The sequence below is a fragment of the Chinchilla lanigera genome, unplaced genomic scaffold (assembly GCF_000276665.1).
Source record: "Chinchilla lanigera isolate Chin_1 unplaced genomic scaffold, ChiLan1.0 scaffold00056, whole genome shotgun sequence".
NCBI classification, from domain to species: Eukaryota; Metazoa; Chordata; class Mammalia; order Rodentia; family Chinchillidae; genus Chinchilla; species Chinchilla lanigera.
The window spans coordinates 12,262,208-12,284,090 of record NW_004955457.1 but is presented as its reverse complement, the minus strand read 5'-3'; the positions used below and the strand labels follow the sequence as shown (position 1 = coordinate 12,284,090).

The 21,883-nt window shown below is 37.1% G+C and overlaps 1 protein-coding gene across 1 annotated transcript in view; it reads left to right on the top strand.

Moving 5' to 3' along the window:
• Bmpr2 (bone morphogenetic protein receptor, type II (serine/threonine kinase)) overlaps positions 1-21,883 on the top strand; it is a gene marked incomplete at its 5' end in the record, with an annotated part of 79,901 nt that overhangs the window by 31,590 nt on the left and 26,428 nt on the right. The window contains 6 exon segments of the mRNA XM_013520738.1: positions 11,030-11,140; positions 11,771-11,862; positions 13,610-13,840; positions 14,892-15,006; positions 19,956-20,116; positions 20,636-20,783. Coding sequence (XP_013376192.1) covers positions 11,030-11,140; positions 11,771-11,862; positions 13,610-13,840; positions 14,892-15,006; positions 19,956-20,116; positions 20,636-20,783 — 858 coding nt within the window.

The window sequence follows — 21,883 nt, the reverse complement described above, 5'->3', positions numbered from 1 at the left end:
AATATCATGTCTCACCCACATCATCCATTTCAAATGCAGAGTCAGAAGTCAAGGTTTATACTGCACAGATGTTTCTGTTTGATGGTGGTTTGTGGTAAGATAGTAGAATAATGGGGTACCTAGACACTTACACAGCTAAGAACAAAAAGGCATACTAAAAAGCCTATAACCAGTTGTCTTAGTCACTTTCTTATTGCTGGGACACAATACCCAACCCCTGCAACATGAAAGGAGGAGGTTTATCTTGACTCACTTCAAAAGTTTCAGCTCATGGTTGGCAGGCTCCAGTGTGGAACAACATGGTGGGAGTACCTGTTGTAGAGGCAGCTACAGGAAGTACAGAATGCAAGGAGGAGCTAGGGAAAGAGATGAACCCTTCCACTTTCCCCACCAGCTTGCACAGCAAGTGAGCTATAGCACCGGTACAATCCAGTCACTCTCCAAAAGCCCCCTGCTGAGTGTGAGTTTGGGAGACATTCTAGATCTAAACCATATTCCCAGTCATGGTAGATGCTACAGGATCTTTGTATGAGAACTCATACAGTTTTTTAGGAAAGCTCTTTAGGTTTTTGAGTGTGTTTTCTTATGCTTTATATTCATTTATAATGTTAGATTATTTTTGAAGCCCATACTAGATAATATAAATTAGACAAGCATTAAGGCAAGCACATTGATAGTATCAAAAAGAGATAATAAAGGATGAGATGGAATAATTGGAAATCAGGCGCAATAGTTTTTAAAAACCCTAGTCTGAGAATCACTAGTGGACCTAATGAATATCATTGTGGACTAACTGATATTCAAAGGGATAATTCCCAGCTTATATTTACTCCAAAATATTTAGGGAACCGGGAAAAATGTACATTGTGTTTTAAAGAACATTTTATATTGCATAATGGCTCAACTAAAAAGAAAATATTTAATTGCCACGTATTCATTTGCCTTTTTTCCAACTTTATTTTACCTTTCCTATACTGATAAGGAGACAAACTAGTTTGGGATGGTTGAAGAAGACAAGGAGTTCAGTTAAATGTCTTGTTTAGATATTGCTAAAATATTCAAGGAGAAATATAAAGAATATTTATTTAAGAAACTGTATGGACCAGGCATGGAGGTGCACACCTGTAATCCCAGTACTCTGGAGGCTGAGGCAGGAAGATCACTGCAAGTTCAAGGCTAGCCTGGGTTACAAAGTGAGTTGAAGGCCAGCCTGACAGCACAGCAAAACTCTGTCTCAAAAAGACAAAAAAACAAAAGAAACAAAGAAAAAAGAAACCCTGTATGTGAAGGATTAATATAATTATGTAATCTACATTATTTCAAGTATCAGTCCAGCTGTTACATCCCCATATTTAGAGAGATTTTCTTGGTGTATGGTTTTTTTCTTACCAACTCAACAGTTGAGTCAAAGTAAAAGTCAAGAATAAGAAAGTGTATGTCATAGTTTGTCTGTATCTGTCCTTGTTATGGTTCAGATCTAGAATGTCTCCCCAAAATCTCCACTGTTCAGAGACAGGGCTTTGGATGTGGTTGGATCATGAGGGCACCATACTCATCAGTGAAGTGATCCATTCCTGGTTGACAGTGCTGCTGGGAGGTAGGGACTGGTTGGAAGAGGGCACGTCACTTGGGGGTTTGCCTTTAGAGGATGTTTTTCCCTGATGGCTTCTCTTTCTCTCTACTTTCTGGTGCCATGAGGTGAGCAGCTTACCTCTGTCATGCCCTTCTACCATGCTACTTCTGCATTGGAGCCAGGAAACTATGGATTGAATTCCCCAAACAGCCTCTAAATTAAACCTCTCCTTTGTTAAGTTGTGGGTGTCAGGTATTTTGTCCTAGCAGTGGGAAAAGTGACTCATGTAAACCTGGATAGGAGATGTCATTCAAGGTTGTCTTACCTCTTAAACCAGATCAAACCAGCATTTATGTTCCTTTAAAGCATGTTTAAATCACACTTCTCACAGCCTGTGTCTGTGCTCAACTCTCAGTTATCAGATTGGCTGTTGCCACCCTAACTAGTTTAGGTTTTTTTCTTAGAAGTTGAACATGTAATGACTACAAAATTTATTACATTCTACTGCAGAGTAAGATGGCTTTTTTAGATTGTTGTTAACCTTTTTTTAAAATAGGTGATGTCCACAAAGAATTTATTTTAGAGATAATGCCATTTTTGTTCATTTGTAGCATGAAGTCTGGATATTTCACAGAAGAAAACCTACTTGATTATATATATATTTAATGCTAGTCAGACTTGTGTAATCTGCAGAAGTTTTAACAAAGTCATCAACATGTAAATAAAGCTGAACAGGCAGCTGTTTGAACACACACAAGAGGAGCGTTCTTTGACTTACAGCTGCATTCGTTGTTACAGGAATCTGTCTGCAGTGTTCTTATTGGCTCAGGGTCAGCCCTGAGCTGCTCATTAAGAGTATCCCAGGCCTTTTGGTTGCATGTCAAGTTCATCTGTCTGCTTCTGTAGTTTTTCATAAGCCCACACTTTGCAAAACAGGTTGCCTGCTCTTCAGAACAGCTTTTAAATAATTTCTTCCCCATCCTTTGTTTACCTCTTTAGTTTATTTTAAATATTTTTAAACTGGGCATAATCCCAGCACTAGGGAGGCTGAGGCAGGAGGATTACCATGAGTTTGAGGCCAGCCTGAACTACATAGCAAGACCTGTCTCAAAAAAAAAAGAAGATGGGCTGGGGATTTAGCTCAGCGGCACAGCACCTGCCTGGCAAGAGCAAGGTCGTGAGTTTGATTTCCGGTACCAGAGAAAAACCAAAAAAAAAAAAGAAGAAGAAATCATTTTATTATCCTGATGTAGATGATTTTCCAAAATGTATGTAGCACAGTAAATTTGAATTACTATGTGCCTGCTTTATTAATATTATCTTTTTAATATGGGGAATAAGGAAAGAGTAGAGGATACTAGCTTATCTTTTGAGTAAATCTCTTAATCATTTAATATAAACTAGGATTCAAAACTGATTCTATAAGTAAATCATTTGTTTGCTTGTTTCAGACAGGATCTCAATATGTAGTCCAGGCTGGCCTTCAACTCACTGTGTATTCCAGGCTGACCTTAAACTCACAGCAGTTCTCCTGTCTCAGCCTCCCAAGTGCTGGGATTACAGGCATGTGCTACCACACCCAGCACTACAAGTAAATTTTTTTTTTTTTTTTTTTCTTGTACGGGGAATCAAACTCAGGACCTTGTGCTTGCCCGGCAGGCACTGTGCCACTGAGCTATATCCCTGGCCCCTGTAAGTAAATCTTATCTGTCATTTGACCAGCAGTTCTAAACTCAGACCTTCGTAATAGCTGAAACCCTCAAATTAAGATGATGGAAGATAATTCTTTGTTGGCTATCAAAGCAGAAATATTCCATACCCAGCTGATAAGGGGCATAGCTCATATTTGAAAGTGTGGACTCCTAGAGTGTAGGATATAAGTTGTTTGGTTGGTGGGTTTTCCTCTGCTTAAAATAAAGATAATGCACATTTACTTTTTAAAATTTAGATTATATATACATATACTACATATATAATCTAAATTAAGTATATATCACGTGAATCTTTGCTAGTATTGTGATGTATTTGTTTCTGGTCTTTTTTATGAGTGTGTACATAAACATTTGATAGCAAAACATTACATATAAAACATAGACATTGGCTAGGGTGTAGTTTAGGGGTAGAGAGTGTGGTTAGGTTCTAGGTAATCCCTAGCACTGAAAACAGGGCGGGGGACATGGTGCTAAGTGAAGTAAGTAAAACATAAAAAGAAAATACCATGACTCCATTTATAGGAAACATACAGTGTAGACGTGTTGGTCACTTCACCACTACAGTAACAAATACCTGAGCTAAATCAGTCTACAAAGAGAAAACGTTTATTTTGGTTCACAGTTCTGAAAGTTCCTAACCGGTCGGCCCTGTTGCTTTGGAGCCTGTGAGAAGCAGCACATCATGGCGCAGATGATGGCGAGCAAAGCTACTCACCTCATGGCTGGAAAGTGAGAGAGGAAGAGACTGGGCCCCACAGTCATCTTCACGGGCACATCCCTAGTGACCCAAGCCTCCCAGTGCCATGCTGGGGACCAGGCCTTAGCACATGGGTGTGTCCGAAGCACTTACACAAGCTGCAGCAGTGGGCAGACCACAGAAACAGAGCACAGACTAGCGGCTGCCAGGATCTGCCCAGAGAGAGCAATCAGGAGTTACTGCTCCTGGTTATAGAGTTTCAGTTTGAGCTGAAGAAAATGTTTTGAAAATAAGAGAGTAGTGATAGCTGTACAACATTGTGAATATCATTAGTATCACCCAATTGTATACTTATAAATGATTTTAAAGGCTGGTTTTTGTCATATATTTTCCACCACAGTTTTTTAAATTTATGCAATCTAGAGAAAATTGAATAAATTGGTGAGTTGTATAGGGTGTGAATTATATCTTAAGGTTGGTTTAAAAATTCAACTGTAGTTTAGATTATTTACAAGAGTTCTATCTAAAAGTATAAGAGTACAGAAAGGTAATCAGTAATGAAGGGGGAAATATACAAATAATACCTGTGCTAATAGATTAAATTAACAAACATTCCTGGAAACAAAATGCATTACTTCATAGCACAAATATTCAATTCAACAGAACGATAAAACTATTTCAACTGGTCTTGGTGGTACAAGCCTTTAATCCCAGCACTCAGGAGGTTGAGTCAGGAGGATCACCTAGAGTTCAAGACCAGCATGGACCACATAGTGAGTTTTGTCTTGAGAAAAAAAACACAAAAAACTATTTAAAATTTCTAAACACCTAGTAATATAGCCTTAAAATGGATGGACCAAAACTGATAGAAGCAAAAGAAGAAATAGATAAATTCTTAATAATAATGGAAGATTTAAACACACCTTTTTTGGGAAATCAGTAGTTCAATTTGATGAACAGGTAGAAGATCTGAACTATTGAATGAAATGTTCACAAGGCAAAAATGTGTAAGTAACATAAATGGTGTCTTTAAAGGTTCTTAATGATGTGTGACAGTCCTAAGTGAAAAGAAACAGATTACAAAACTGAATATAGTAATTCCAGTCTCACTTAACATGCTGTATATGGATTGGAAAAGTACAGCACTTTCTCTCTGGTTTTTCAGTTTGATTATAATGTATGTAGATAATATTTTCTTTGCAGTTATCCTTTTTGGTGTTTACTAATGATAATTGTGGATTGATTTCTCTCATCAGTTTTGGAAATGTCTTGTGCCTTTTTAAAGATTTATTGTGTACTATTTTCTATTTTTTTCCCTCCATGTGACTCTGATGATGTATACTGTATATTAGGCCATTTTAGATTCTTTGCCCTGTTTTCCCCTTTTCATTTTGTGATTTAGTATAGGTAATTTCGTTTATATGTATTGAGGTTCACTGGTTCTTTTGTCATTTGTGTCTTCTAATAATCGCATGAAAAGACTTCGGTAGGTCTGTTACTGTATGTTTTATTTCTAGCATTTACACTTGGTGCCTTTAAACAATTTGTCTCTCATCTGACGTTGCTCTTCTATTCACTTAATGTGACTTACCATTTTCACTGTATTCTTTAACATGTTTATCTTAGTTACTCTGAAGTCTGTGATAATTTCACCACCTTAGATGTTGTTGGGTCATTCCTGGGTCTATTAACTATTTTGTCTTAATCATACACCTATATTTTCATCTGTATTACATGTCTCCTTATTTTTGGTTGAATACTGAACATTGCAGATAGAATCAGAGTGGAGTTTAAGGTAAATAATACTTCGTTCAGAAAAAGACATAGTGGTTTTTGTCAAGCTATTGAAAAGGGGGGTGGGGTAAAAGAGTACAGTCTGTAGCTGAACTGTTTCTGGGCTTTATTGTTGCCTTAGTTTGATCTGGTTCACCATCAGCTTCAAATGATTTGAGGGCAAGGTTTGGGATTTCAGTGCCTGGAGAATTTCTCAGTTTTGTTTTGCTTTCAGGATTCAGTAAACCTGTACCAAGATCTTTTAAGAAAGCTCTCTCAACTTTTTACTCTGCCCAGCCTCAGGTGGATTCAGTCTTGTAATGAGAGAGGACATGGATACCCAGAGGGCTTGTCTCGGTTCTCCTGCCCTGGTCTCAAACTATGAGTCACTACGTGCCTATGCCTCAAAGTGTTTTCTCATTTCTCCTGTCCTGCCTCCACTCACACTTAGGTGTACAGTACTTAGTGAAAGCCTGTTGAAAAAGCATTGGCTGCTAATTGTAAAACTCTTTGTGTCTGGGGTCCCTAGATACTGTATTGTCTTGCCAGTGTTATATGAAACCTGTAAGAATTTGCTTATGGTCAGTTGTTTCTTCCTACTTACGTCTGCAGTGGTATTCTCCTCCACCCACTGCTTCCCCTGGGATGAATGAAATGCAGTGCTGGGATTCCGAGAGGACAGCCGGGTGAGGTCCTGGCCGGGAGGGAAAAGGAAACTCTTTTTTTTGACTTTTGGATGGCCTCCTTCCACTTCACACATGGTGGAAGAAAAGGAACAAGAAAGAGAATGGAAGGTTGGAAGGAAGGAAAAAATAAGGGAGAAAAGCCTCTCAGGTATCTCTTTTTCTAAGGCACCAATCCCATCCTGAGCACTCCCACCTTCATGATCTTGTCTACACCTGATCATCTCCCAAAGGCCTCATCTCTGCCTCCCATCACACTGAGGGGTTGTAGTTTCAATATGAATTTTGGGGAAGGCACACACTCTGGATAGTAATGGCAGGAGAAAAATGGGAGGGGGAATGCTTAGGTATATGGTAGGTATATGGTAGATATATGGAAGCTTTCTGGGCAGTGCTTCTATAAACCTAAAACTAATATGATAAAACCTATCAAAAATAATAATAAAGGCAGGATGAAATTACAGAGTTAAATTTCAGAGCGCTTTAAAAAGACGAAATTTTCTTTGATGTCTGCTGCTGTAATAGAGTGCAGAATGTGACAGCAAGCTATTTCAAATCCACCGTCGCCGTGCCCCCTCTTGGTGTCTTTCCCTTTCCTTTCCTTTCTTCACACCCCTCTTATTTTACCTTAAATATCACTTTTTTTGTTACCTCCATGTTTCTTTTTTCTCCTTCACTTTACATCTCCAACCTTTTCTTTTCTCTTTTGACCCTAATAAAACAAAATGTATTACTTGCTGTTATTTAAAGCAAAATGCTATGCTTTTTGTTCTCTCTTTGAGAAGTACCTAAACATTAATTTTTTTTTTCCTTAAAAATTTGTTTCCAAAAGACAAAAACAAAATACAGTAGTCTCCCTTTATCCAGTTTCATTTTCTGAGGTTTCAGTTACCTGTGGTCAGTTATGGTCCAAAAATATTAAACAGAATATTCCAGAGTAAACATTGTGCACCATTCCAAGTAGTGTAATGAAGTCTTTACACTGTCCCACTCCATTCCAGGCAAGACCTAAATGAATCATTCCTTTACCCAGCATATTCAAGTTGTGTATGCTGCCTACCCTAAGGTCACATGGTAACCATCTCAGTTATCAGATTGACTATTGGGTTGTCACAGTGCTTGTGTTTGAGCAACCTTTATCTTAGTAATGGTCTCAAAGCAGAGGAGTAATGACACTGGCAATTTGATTACAGCATATTGTCCTAAATTGCTCTATTTTATGACCAGTTTATCTCTTATTTTGCCTAGTTTATAAATTAAACCTTATCATACATGTGAGATATCAGGTATATATGTATGGGGGGAACCATAGCATGTACATTCTTTATTTGTTTTTTGTCTTTTTGAGACAGAGTCTTGCTATGCAGTTCAGGCTGGCCTTAAGCTCACTTTGTAGCCCAGGCTGGTCTTAAACTTGCAGTAATCCTTCTGCCTCAGCCTCCCGAGTGCTGGGATTACAAGCGGGTGCCACCATGCACAGTTAGCATATACATTCTTTAAAACACACCACAGCTGTCACAAAGAATGACTGCGTGTATACTATAAAATGTCATAATATTTGCAGAAAACCTGTGTATACCCTCCTGTATATTTTAAATTATCTCTAAATTTCTTGTAATAGCCAATGCATTCTAAAGACATATAAATAATTGTTGTTCTACATTGTTTAGGGAATAATGGTGGGAAAAAAATCTGCAGAAGTTTGAAACAGACACAGCCATTTTTGGTCTACCTGTATAGGACAGAAACAAGACTTGAGGTTACCAATTTTCACACAAGAGCTAGAGTCTGAAGATCTATAAAATGTCAGGAAGCTATCCCAGTATGTGCCTACTATTTCTTTATGTGGATTCAGATTCATGGCTGATGCATGGCAAATTGAAGTTTTGCCTTTTGGAAATTTCTGAATTTATTTTCAACTTATTTTGAGCCCATGGTTGGCTAAATCTATAGCTGTAAAACCTACAGTTAATGAGAGCCAACTGTATAAGGTTGGGTGCTATTACAGGTTTTGGGCACCATACACTAGGCATCTTGGAATGTATCCCCATGAATAAGGACAGACTGCTTACTTGCTAGGATTTTTTTGGTTTTGGGGTTTTTTTTTGGGGGGGTGTACCTGGAATCAAACCAAGGAGCTTGGGTTTGCAGAGCTGTGCTTGCCAGGCAGGTGCTATGCCACTGAGCTAAACCCCCGGACCCAAGTATGTTTTATTGCTAAGCAAGCACATAAAATGTTGGTGTATATCTTATATTAAAGAATCATAAATTAGTTTTTTGTGTGTATTGTATCAAAAATTTCTCATTTGGGTTTAGCAAATTCTGAAGTGAGTTATTTTGTGTTATTTGGAGTAAAATTCATATACAGTTAACCATGCTAAAGTGAACCATTCAGTGCATTCACAGTGTTGGGCAAATCATCACTTCTATGTGGTTCCAAAACATTTTCATCAGCCCACAAGGGAAACTCTATATCCAGTAAGCAGTGGCTCCCTTTTCCCTAAGCAGTGACTCTTTTTTCCCTCTTTCCCATTCCCTAGCAACTCCTATTCTGCTTAGTATCTTTATGGATTTGCCTGTCCTAGATTTTTAATATAAACATATAATACGTGACCTTTAATATATTATTTTTTGGTGTGGATGTGCCACTTTTTTTTTTATCCATTTGTGAGTATATGAATGTGAGTATTGTTTCTACTTTGCACCTTGTGAATAGTGATTCTGTGAGCATTCATGTAAAAGTTCTTATTTGCACACCTGTTTTCAGTTCCTTTGGGTGTATGCCTACTGGATCTTACGGAAAAGAAATATATTTCTGAGTCTTATGGAAATTCTTTTTGACTTTTTGAGTCCCCAAATTGTTTTCTACTGCAACTGTACCATTTCATATCCCCACCAGGAATATGTGAAAGTTTGTTTCTCTGAATCCATGCCAATACTTTTTACTTTCCTCTTTTAAAAAAAATTTGCCATTTTAGTATCTCATTATAGTAAGATAAGTTTTTATATGTAGCTTTTCTGCCAGTACCTTTCTATATATGTTAAAAATAGATATAATTACCAATATATTAAAATCTGTTCATGGCTAATAAATGTCCTACAAACTAAAAGTATTTCAGGGGCTGGGGATTTAGCCCAGCAGTACAGTGCCTGCCTGGCAAGCGCGAGGTCATGAGTTCGATTCCCAGTACCGGGGGTGGGGGAAAACAATAAAAATATTTCAGTGCCTCAGCAGAGTCATCTATAAAAATAGCATTTAGACATTTTAATATGCAACCATGCATATTAATTTGGGTTAGCTAAATTTCATTCAGAACAGGCATACATATCAGAGGCACACTCTGCTCTACAGACTTCTTTCATGCCATAGAAACTTCTAGTTTGAATACAACATGTAATGTCTAAAGTAAGAAAATTTTAAAACACAGAATGCTTGATTTTAACTAAATAGAATGATTAAATAAGGATATTAGCAGTCATCAAAGCCTTGCTTCTGGTCAGTATTACCAAACATTACATGAATACCTCAAATAAAATAACAAAGAGCTACTTCCTAGGGTAATTCACTCCATTTTAGACAACTTATTTGTAAGCCATACATTGTGCTAAGGTTTTTATCTTGAATACACACTAATTTGATCTAGTTATTCTCTGTAGCTATTCAGAGCAGGTCCATTTTTCCATGTGAAGACAGCTGTGTCTCCAAAGTTTTCTCTTTTTCTACGTCATTTTAAGTCCTTTTACCTATCACAGTTCAAAGTTATTGTATCTTCACTGTTCTACTTGCTGTCTTCTAGACATGCTCAAGTCTGTAACTATCCATCCTAAAGAATATTTATTATTAGGTATGATTTGACCTATGGAATAGAACTAACACACAAAATGTTAACATGTTCGCCATAGCCCTATAATTTAGATAACTGTGATCCTTTTCTGCAAATGAGTAAATTTAGGCTCAGACAGTGAAGAAATTTTCCCACGGTCATGTAATGAGTAGAAGATCTGAGCCTCAGGTCTGATTCAGACTTAATTTCTTGCAAAGCCATGTTCTTTTCATCAGTATTAATATCAATATGGATGAACATAACTACTGTTTATTATATAGATAGTATACACATGACACTTTGCTAAGCATTTAGGCTTCCGTCTGTGCCTCACAATTGACTTGTGAGGTACAGAATACTGTTTTTACAAATCAGGAAGCAGAAGCACAGAAAAGTAAAGTAATTTGCTGAATCCCACTGGAAGAGTGATGCTGCAGATCCAGGACTGAAAACCCAGTGTGATTCTAAAGACTGTGCTTTTAAACATTATACCATCATGTTTATACTATTCCAAAATACAAATGATATGTCAATAGTTAGGACCAAACCTAACAGATGCTTTTGTGTTTTAAGTCTGTATGAGATAATCTATATGATTAAAGTATAGATAGTTTATAATTATCACAAGTTTATTTTTTCTTTCCTTTTATGCAAAAACATTACTGATTTTACTGTATATTGAGTATAGGCTCTCTTAAAGGGCAGTCCCTGTATTTAACAAAATACTTTTAAAAAATAACAATGTTTTAAACTTTGTTTTCTTTTAGGTCCACCTCATTCATTTAACCGAGACGAGACGATAATCATTGCTTTGGCATCAGTCTCTGTATTAGCTGTTTTGATAGTTGCCTTATGCTTTGGATACAGAATGGTGGCAGGTAAAATTTTACAAAAATACCACTTTGTCCTATAACTTGTGAAACATGCCATTTAATCAGATTTTATTATCTTTTAAAAATCCCTATGCTAAGTGCTAAAAACATCAAATGGACTATCTCAGGGCTATAATAGCTCCTATTCTTATCTTAAGCAAAATTTTCCCCCTTACTTCTTGGAAAAAGTTCAAACTTACCTGTTACCCAGCTTCAGCAGTTATCACGTACAGCAGTACTGTTTGATCCAAGCCCCTACTCCTTAACCTCTTCAAGGCTCTGCATTATTTTGAAGCAAATCATAGATACCACTGATAAACTTTAGGTTTTATGGGTTGTTTAGGAAATCAGTACCCATTCATTCATTTGAATAACTTTAATAAAATCTTCTTAAAGCTTTTGCACTATTTCTTATGGTTTTAAACTAAGTCATAGTGGAAGCATCTGCAGAATCCAGCTTTCATGCTATATGCACTGTTCATTTTCAAAGATGATTACTAGTTTAGTGATTACTAGCTTAGTAAATAGTTTTGTCCTTCAGCAGTTCTTTCTAACTATAATACAATAAAAAATGTAATCAAGATCATCATTTTAAGAAAATCACACATTAGTAAATTCTTTTTCTTTTTCCCATAGGAGACCGTAAACAAGGCCTACACAGTATAAACATGATGGAGGCAGCAGCATCAGAGCCCACTCTTGACTTAGATAATTTGAAATTGTTGGAGGTAAGGTTGTTCTTCAGTTGTGGTCTATTATAATTGTTACCAGGTTTCCTGAGTTTTGTTTGATAACATCTCTTAAAGCTATTTAAAAAGTGTTTTTATGATCCATATTAGGAATGGCTTGATAACTATGATCCATAAACTAGAAATCATTAAATAATAGATACAATAGATATGACTGTAGAAAACACTTCAAGAACTTTCAGTTTGAGGAAAAAAATATAAGGAACAAAGTTTAAAAGCCCAATTTGAAAAATAAATATTATATAGGAAAAAATTAATAAATAGCTATTATAAATCAGTGTGACAGGACAGTTCATAAAGAGGAACAAGAAATGAATAGCCAGTTCACAAATAAAGTATGGCTAATAAAATGTACAATAAGATGTCCATTTTACTAGACTGAAAGAAATACCAATTAAAACATGGGATTTCATATTGGATTGAGTGAAATTTTTCTAAAAACATTGCTGATTTAACTATATTACAATGATAACAACCTGTTGCAATATGTGTATGTTAAATTACTGGGAATTGAATTAGAGCCAGGCTTTCTCACTAAGCTACATCTCCAGCCTCTTTCAGTTTTTTATTTGAGATAAATTCTTGCTCATTCACTTAGTTGGCCATGCTGGGCTTGAACTTGTGATTCTCCTGCCTCAACCTCCCAGACCACTGGGATTACAGTGTGTGCCACCATACCTAGCTTGATAAACCTTTGAAAAGGACAGTCTGTATGTTAAATTTTAATCCAGAAATAATGACCATTTAAAAATCTTTAAATAAATGATGGTAAATCCCCAATATGTTTGAGTAAAATGGGAGAAAAATCCTCAGAAGCCAAAAGTGAAGAGAATGGATTACATTTTGCTCATTTTTTATGTACTGGGTTATTTTTTAATTGTATCCACAGATATTATGAATATTGTATTGTAGAGACCCGGACTCAGTTTTGTTCTTCTAAAGTGTATCTCAATACTTGTTACTTACTTAGTAAGCAATTACCGTGGTGTGCATATTGCCACCCTGTCACTTGCAAGTCTCATTCCTTTATTTTAACATTAGCTACAGTCTGTCCCATGCGTTCATTGTGTTTTATCCTCTCTAGCTTTTTCTTTCAGGATTCCCCCCTCACTTTCCAGCAGTTCTTGTTGTCTCCTATTACATCCTCTGATTCTTAGAAAAGAAAATTACAGATTTTTCTCTCACCTTTTAGCTCTGTTGCACAGAGCTAATTTCAGCCTGCCTCAAGCCAAAACACCCATAAAAATAAGTATCCCACCCCACAACATTCTTTTCTTCTAAGAATTGCCTCTTAGAACCTACTTCTGTGTCAGATGTTGACATACACACCTGTAATCCCAGCACTCAGGAGGCTGAGGCAGGAGGATTGCTGTAAATTTCAAAACCAGCCTGGGCTACGTGGTGAGTTTAAGGCTGGCCAGAACTACATAGCAACACTCTGTCTCAAGAAGAAAAAAAATCTTTTGTGTATTCTCCAGTGCCTTTAGATTATTTTTGTTTGTTTTTAATTTTGTCCAAAGTTTATAGATGTTTTTTGTGAGAGGGCTAAGTGGAACTTCCTCAGTCATACCAGCTATGGAGTGCAATAGTTTCTTGATAGTGTATTAAACTGCAAGCAGTGGAGAGCTATGGCGTATCATACAGATTTGTTCTTGATATTTAGTAAGTTTGATTGTTCAATTTTTATATCAATTAATATCTTGCCTTTTTAAAAACAAACTTACAGCTAATTGGCCGAGGTCGATATGGAGCAGTGTATAAAGGTTCCTTGGATGAGCGTCCAGTTGCTGTAAAAGTGTTTTCTTTTGCCAATCGTCAGAATTTTATCAATGAAAAAAATATTTACCGAGTGCCTTTGATGGAACATGACAACATTGCTCGCTTTATAGTTGGAGATGAGAGGATCACTGCAGATGGGCGCATGGAGTACTTGCTTGTGATGGAGTATTATCCCAACGTAAGTACTTTGTAAAAATAAACTCATTCATATTAACTGACAGTCAGACTTTCAGGAAGACCTCTGTAATGAAGAACATTGCTGGTTCATTGTCTGGTTATTAATGTCTGCAGTGAGATAAGTTCATGCCAGAATTTGAATCAGATTCATCACTAATTATATTGTTTATTCAGCTCTTGCTCTTTCCCTCCGCCTTTTCTTATCTCTTCTGTTTTTTTGGTAGCTAGAGGTTCTCAGGCAATGAAGCAGAACTTTGATTGATATTCATTCTGGTGTAAAGCTCCCTACCTCATCAGAGACTGGGAGAAGTTTGTGGATAAACACTCTGAGTAGCACAGATACATGTGTACATTCACCCTCAGTCTCCTTGGGGACTGGTTCCAGGACAACTCCTCCCCACCCAACCCCCGACCCACACAGATGCCAGAACCCACAGGTGTTCGAGTCACTCACATGAAGTGGTGAGTGGTATTTTTTTCATGTAACTCAGGCACATTATCTCCAGTTTATTTATAAGAAAAAAAATAGTGTATATATGTTCAGTATGGCTTGTTTTTGTTCTGTTTTTCTTTGTTTTGTTTTTTGTGATACTACTAGACAGGCATGCTAACTACTGAGCTACAGTGCACAGCCCTTGGTAAGTTTTTATCTGGGTTGGTTGAATCTATGGATATGGAACCCACAGATACACAGTGCTTACTATATTTATAAAAGCCTCTGTTTTCTGCTTGTAAACCATAAAAAGTAGTTTGTATTTGTACTGATGAAAGATACATTTTTCCAAGTTGATTTGATTAAAAAGAAGCATTTAAAAGGAAATAACCCCAATCATAATTTTTAATATTGGAGACATAAAAATTGATGTTTAAATCTTCCCTTTCCATTCTCTCCTTTCTTCACACAGATGTACGGTGCTGCCTTTTTCAAGATTCTGTAATGTTCATTAAGTCTTCATGTAATCCTAGCCTGTGCAAATCCTCTAGAAGGCTGCAAACTTACCTCTTCCTGTTAAATTAACTCCTTGTTTGTTTTTACATTTTCATCCATATAGGGATCTCTGTGCAAGTATTTGAGTCTCCATACAAGTGACTGGGTAAGCTCTTGCCGTCTGGCTCATTCTGTGACTAGAGGACTGGCTTATCTTCACACAGAATTACCACGAGGAGGTAAGTTGGTGAATAGCAGATGAGTGACACTCAAGTGGGTTCAAAATTCACAAAGGGAAATTTTAATCATACAAAAGAATAATATATATAATTAGACATTATATTACCCAGTTTTTTTTTTTTTAAAGATTCATCATGAGGGGAGGCTGAGGCAGGAGGATTATTGTGAGTTCGAGGCCAGCCTGGACTATAAAGTGAGCTCAAGGCCAACCTGAACTGCATAGCAAGACCCTGTCTCAAAAAGACCAAAAAAAAAAGGATTCAGCATTAGGAACCATATTTGAAATATAACAGGAAAGATAAGAAAAAGAACTTCAAGACTTTTGAAGGGTCACGAATCCCATTGAGAAGTTAATTAAAGCTCTGGATGTTCTTCAGAAACACTGGCATATAACCCAGTGGTAGGGCACTTGTCTACCATTCATATAGCCCTGGGTTTATTGCTCAGCACTGAAAAAAAAGAAAAAGAAGTAAGAAAATGTTCTTTTAGTTGGGTGCAGTAGTCCATGTCTGTAATCGCAGCTGTCTGGGAGGCTGAGGCAGGTAGATCACAAATTCAATCCCAAACTGGGCAGTTTAGCAATTTAGCGAGGGTTTGTCTCAGAGAGTTGGGGATGTAGCTCAGTATGAAAGTCCTGGGTTTATTGCTATGTACCTTAAAACAAAACAGAACAACAACAAAAAACCCTGTTGATCCTAGAGGTTATCAGACACTTCTAAAGTCTCTTTGTGGACCCTAAGTTAAGAATCTTTCGTTGCATAATCACATCTTTAAGTTTTGTTTTAAGCGATATTGCAGGTACATTGTTTCTCTAGGCTAAATACCCAGTGCTTTTTACTCTGAGACAGAGCATTATCACTGAGTTGCTGAGTTACCCAGTCTGGGCTCAAACTTGCAGTCCTTTTGCCTCAGCCTCCCAGAGTGCCGGGATTATAGGCATGAGCCACCACACCCATTTTATTCATGTGTTTTGACAGTGTCTCACTAAGTTGCTGTGGTGTAATTGTAACTTTGATCCTCTGCTTTAGCCTCTCTTAGTGCTGACATTACAGGCATGCACCACCATACCTGGTTTCATCTTTAGTGTCAACATCACATTTATCTTTATTCCATAGGTTGGTCTTTGTAAAACCCAAATGTATATTTTTACAAGTCAGGTAGAATTAGGTTTGGCTAACACTGGTTTCAATAAGAATGAAAAATTTTCTTGCTCATTTAAGAATCTAAAGAGAGCTTGGGGTACATAGCTCAGTGGTAGAACACTTGCCTAGCATGCATGAGTCCCTTGGTTCAAACCCCAGCACCGCATAGAATCTGAAGAAATCCTCTAGGTATCTAGATGGTTTAGCGGCACGATGGTATTATCAGGGTGCAAGGCTTCTATATTCTTTCCCCCATCTTTTATGTGTGGCCTTCATTTTCACTGTTACCTCATCGTCCATTATGCTGTAATTGAGGCAGGAAAAAAAAAAAAAGGAAGAGAAAGTAAAAAGAATTGTTCCCCTTTATCCAGAAATCCCACTCTTGTCCTCTAGCTGTTGTGTCTTGTTTCCCAGAACGAGTCCACACTTAGCTGTAAAAGAGACTGGGAATATAGTGTGTTGTGCTGAGTGCAGTGTTACCTCTGGTAATGTTGGAATCACTTAGTAAGCAGGAGAGGTAGAATTCTCTTCCTTCATAACTGGTCTTGTTCACCTTTTGTGCACATTTTTGCCGGTGGTTCCAAGCATCTCTTTTTAATGCATTTCCTTTCTCACTTTGTTTCAATATACACCTCATATCACAGACACCCCTGAATTAGCTTGGCTGTGATAATTCTGTCTCTGCTTTCTCAAGCTTTCATGCCTTACCATGTTTTCGTTATTTTGTAGCCCTGACATTGGTTTTTCAGTCTCCTTGACCTCTTTAGTGAAGAGAACTTTAATGGATCAGTTTCTTAGATCTTTGTTCCATTATATAAGAGCATGGATCATCTTTTCTAGCTGATGCTTCATATATAAATAATTTCTTCTGAATAATTTATCAGTTCATTTATCTTGACATCTTGCTTTTCCTGAGTACAGAATTGACGAGTTATTGCTTGTGTCAGCAACTTGATGTGCTTGCTTTAGTACTTCAGCACATTAACCATTGGGCTCTATTCCTGCATGCTAAGTATTATCATCCCTTTTAAAAGCTGGCTTAGCACAGAACTGAGAATACTGTCCTGGCTCCCTTTTCAAGGTTTGCGTGATTCAGCAAGGTTTCAAGTCAAACGTTGGCTGAAGTTTTTTATTTAAACAGAACTATTATCCTAAAAAAATTAGCTAATATCACATTACCTTTTTAAAAATTTCATACAATTACTGTAGCTATTGAAATTTATGGTTTTGCCTAATTTCTTTAAAAATGCTCCCAAGTTGGGCATGGTAGCACACACCTGTGATCCCAGCACTCAGAAGGATCATTGCAAATGTGAGACCAGCCTGGTAATGCACCTGCAGAGTGAGCTCCAGGCCAGCCTGAACTGCATAATGAAACCCTGTCTCAAAAAGACAAAAAAAAGTTTCAAAGTATATTATACTAATTTTAAACATCTAAAGTTCTTCCTAGTATCTTCAGATAAAACTGTTGCTCTCAGTAGAAATTCAGTAATAAATAATTCTGGTATACTTATTCAGCTATTTTTTTTTTTGTTTCAGAATTAGAGAAGTTGATCCTGTTTATTTGTAATTAGTTCTCCTTGTGAATTTTTCCCTTATAATAGCAATGCATGCACACTACCAGACAAAAGTTTGACACAAAAAATACATATAAGTCACTCAGACTTCAAAAAATTACTTAAGTAGTTTCGTATTTATCTTTTAGGTCCTTGTTCTGTGTGTGTTTGTATATGTGTATGTGTCTAATGAAAAGAATAGCTTGGAGTGCTTTCCCTTGAGATACTTGCCTAATGCAGTGCTGTGCCCAAGGCAAAAGTCCTTGTCTGTTTTGGCCCCAACCTCATTCATTCAAATAAAAAGCATCAGAATGAATACTGAAGGGAGCTTGAAAGGAAAGGGCCTCTGTAGTTTTGTCCTTCGCACTGGTGTTGAGTTCTGACTTGGCTCTTCTTGTTTCTTCTTTCCCCTCGCTCCCTTCTTCTTTAAATTACTCTCCCTGTCTTTCCTTCCTTTTTTCTTTTTTGGAGCAGCAGAAAGCACACTGACCCTTTGCACTTCTGGCAGCCTCTCTGCCTTGTAGCATGTTCCCTGAGTTTAGTTTCCCTGACTATGAAATATTTAAATTTAAGTATTGATTTGATTTAGTATACAAATACTTTCCAATATTCCCATACATTTTCCTTTATAAATATTAGCTCTAGATTATGCCACATTTCTTATGTGTGGCTTTGTCCGGGCTAAGAGATACAGCTCTTACAGCAATCAAGCAGAAGCCAAGTTAAATACAAGCTTTGGACGATTGGAACAGGAAGTCGGGAAGGGAGAAAAATGAGAAAGAAATCAACTCCTAGATGAAGAAACTTAACTGTTACTGTTCTTCAAAGTGTTCCATTGCTTTAGTGTTTTATATCAAGGGATCATTCTCCTCTGCCTATAGTTTCATTGTTAGTTAAATTGTACTTGTATGATTATTAGTGACAGTGATGCGTCTAAGTACTGAGTCTGCTCCCAAATACAAATAGCCAATGAACTGTTTATTCACTTAGTTCTGATTGTTTTATTTTTTTTTTTATTCCTAGGGAAATGTTTTAAGTTTTAGAAATTCTGCTTATAGAATTTTTTTTTCATTTCCAAAGCTGTGATTTGGTTTCATAAAATATTTATATCAGGTTCCCTTGAGAGAGTGAAAAAATAATGTAATGTCTTAGGTGAGGGACTTAGATTAGAGTCATAACTCAGCAAGAATTTACTCTGTGTTAAAACTTTTAATTTCAGGTAAAACATGTTCAGTTTCTACTTTCCCAGAGCCTATAGTCTGGTGATAAGACTAATCAGGCTTCACTTACGTAAAATCTGAGAACAAATTTTCCTATCTTAAACCATCTACATGTGTTCTCCCATTGCATTGATAACTGCTTCTAGTTAGATTTGAAGACCTGAATTGGGCTGAGAGATCTGTCTAAGCCACTGGCAGGTGCTGGGCATAGTGGTACACACCTGTAATCCCAGCACTTGGAGACTGAGACAGTGGAATCATGTCTAGTTTGAGGCCAGCATGGGCTACATAGTGACTTCAAGGCTGGCCCAGACTACATAATGGGTTCAAGGTTCACCTGAACTACATAGTGAGACCCTGTATCAAAAAAATAAAAAGTAGACTAGATATGGTGGTGCATGGCTGTAATCCCAGCACTCAGGAGGCTAAAGCAGAAGGATCTTTGCGAGTTCAAGTAAGTGCAAAGCCAGCCTGAACTACAGAGTGAGTTCCTATCTCAAAAAACGAAAATTAGTTAATTAATTAAAGAAATTTTTTCAACAAATAAAATAAACCTCAGGTAGAAGTGAGATCAGCCATCACAAGTTTGATTTGTTAAAACGTAGGAGAACAGTGTTAAGATTTATGTAAAAACTTAAGAGCCACATTAATTTTTCACAGATACTTATTTCAGATGAGCTGTGTGTGTATGTGTTTATGCCAAATATTTCGTTCTCTGTTGCCTCTTTTTACTAACCTAGAAATGAAGAGAAACAAGTTTGTTTTAGAATTAGGAGCTGGAGTATATTTGCTGTTTCAGCTGAAAGTATAATGCCTAATTAGCTACTCATGCAACAGGAATTATGTTTTAAAATACATTAGAAAATAGTAATGAGCTGAAACTTTCGGTTTTTTGTGTCCTTTTTTTATCGGAAAACTAATGGGCAGCAAAAATGATACTCCTATATTTATGCAGTTCCTATTGCCTGTTCATTTCTTACCCCATAATTGTATTTTAAGCATTAATAAATTTTTGAAATTATCCAAACAGATCATTATAAACCTGCAATTTCCCATCGAGACTTAAACAGCAGAAATGTCCTGGTGAAAAATGATGGAACCTGTGTTATCAGTGATTTCGGGTTATCCATGAGGCTGACAGGAAATAGACTGGTGCGGCCAGGGGAAGAGGACAATGCAGCCATCAGTGAGGTGCGTGTGCTCCATTTCGTCAGTCCATTTTATATGTGCTGTCATTCTAACTCACTTTGACAGACATTAGGAAGAAGTATGTAGGAACTGATTTTTTTTGTTGTTTTTGTTTTTTTTGTCTTTTGAGACAGTGTCTCACTATGCAGTTCAGGCTGGCCTTGAGCTCACTTTGTAGCCCAGGTTGGTCTCAAACTCGCAATGATCCTCCTGCCTCAGCCTCCCGAGTGCTGGGATTATAGGCATGAGCCACCACGCCCAGCTAAGGAATTGATTTTTGAAGCAAGTAAAGTTACCAGGTTTGAGACCAGAGTCCTCCAACTGATAATCACCCTTCAAATACAAACATACCTTTCCTGACATTTTTGTCTGTTTTCACATATGTATTTTATGAGTTGTAAGAATATTAAATGGTGTATATATTTTTTGCAAGTTTTTTACTTACTGTGTATTACTAATTTTTTATACATAGGAATCCCTAGTGCTATTCTGTTTCTGAAATATATCACTCTAATTTGTCAGGTTGGTACAATCAGGTACATGGCACCAGAAGTGCTAGAGGGAGCTGTGAACCTGAGGGACTGTGAGTCTGCTTTGAAGCAAGTGGACATGTACGCACTTGGACTGATATACTGGGAGATATTTATGAGATGCACAGACCTCTTCCCAGGTAAGAGCCACTGGTGAAGGCTGGGATTTATTTTGAAGTGGAACGGTTATATCGTCTGTCTCGCTTATATTAAACTCAATTTTTATGCAAGAATCTTTTTTACTTTTACTTAAACCTTTAGTTCGTTGCCATCTAGTGTTCAGAAACATCAGCAAAAAACAAGGTTTGTTTTTTTTTAAAGGACTCCTAATTTTCGTCTGGATACAGTTTAATTAATTACCAGTTACAGCTCTCCTAGCTGTGCTTAGTTTGGTCTCTGATTGCCTTAGCAGTCATCATTTTGCTAACGTGCTGTCTGAGCATCTGAAACAAGCTCCATTTACATTTCCTGACTCGATCCTGTAATGAATCAGAAGCAACATACTATTTGCAGATGCATCTCCCTTTCCTTTTTCTGTCCTCCCTGACCCCTCCCTCCCGCCTGTGTTCTTCCATCTCTCCTTTCTTCCCTCAGCCCTTTTCTGTTTCACTGCCCCTTCACCACCTCCCCTCCTCTCCTTTCAGTAAAAGTGGTGTTCATTTAATGAGGTTGCTTGAGGCGTACTTGAAGTATTCAAATGGATTTATAGTTTTTCTTCCCTTTGAGGAGTACATCACTGTTACCAGCATGTAAAAACTTGCACCACCAATCTGTACATTGCATTCTTAGAGATAATGGACAAAGAGTTGAGGTACGTGGTCTCTCTCTTAAAGGAAATACACCATCAAAAGCATAGAAACAAGCATTGAACATATTTATTAAGTAGACCTACTTAATAAAAACAGATTAATAGTGGCATTGAGTTATTTTTGCTTGAAAGTCATGAAGCATTAAGTGTTCATAATTGTGAAACATTAATGATTATTTAGATGAACTAGATGTCCATTGATTATTATTTAGAAATATATTTTCTAGCTAATTAAAAGCAGAGGCTCAAGCCATTTTTTAAAAAAATTTTATTTATTCTTTGATATCTCCATGTACCCATGTATGTTTTCTTTTTTAATTTTTACCGGTACATGTTTGCAGCATAGTGATTACATTCATCAGGGGAGTTGGTACATGTACGTAATGTACCTTAATTCTTTTTGCTTCCCTTTCACTTCCCTTCCTCCCCATC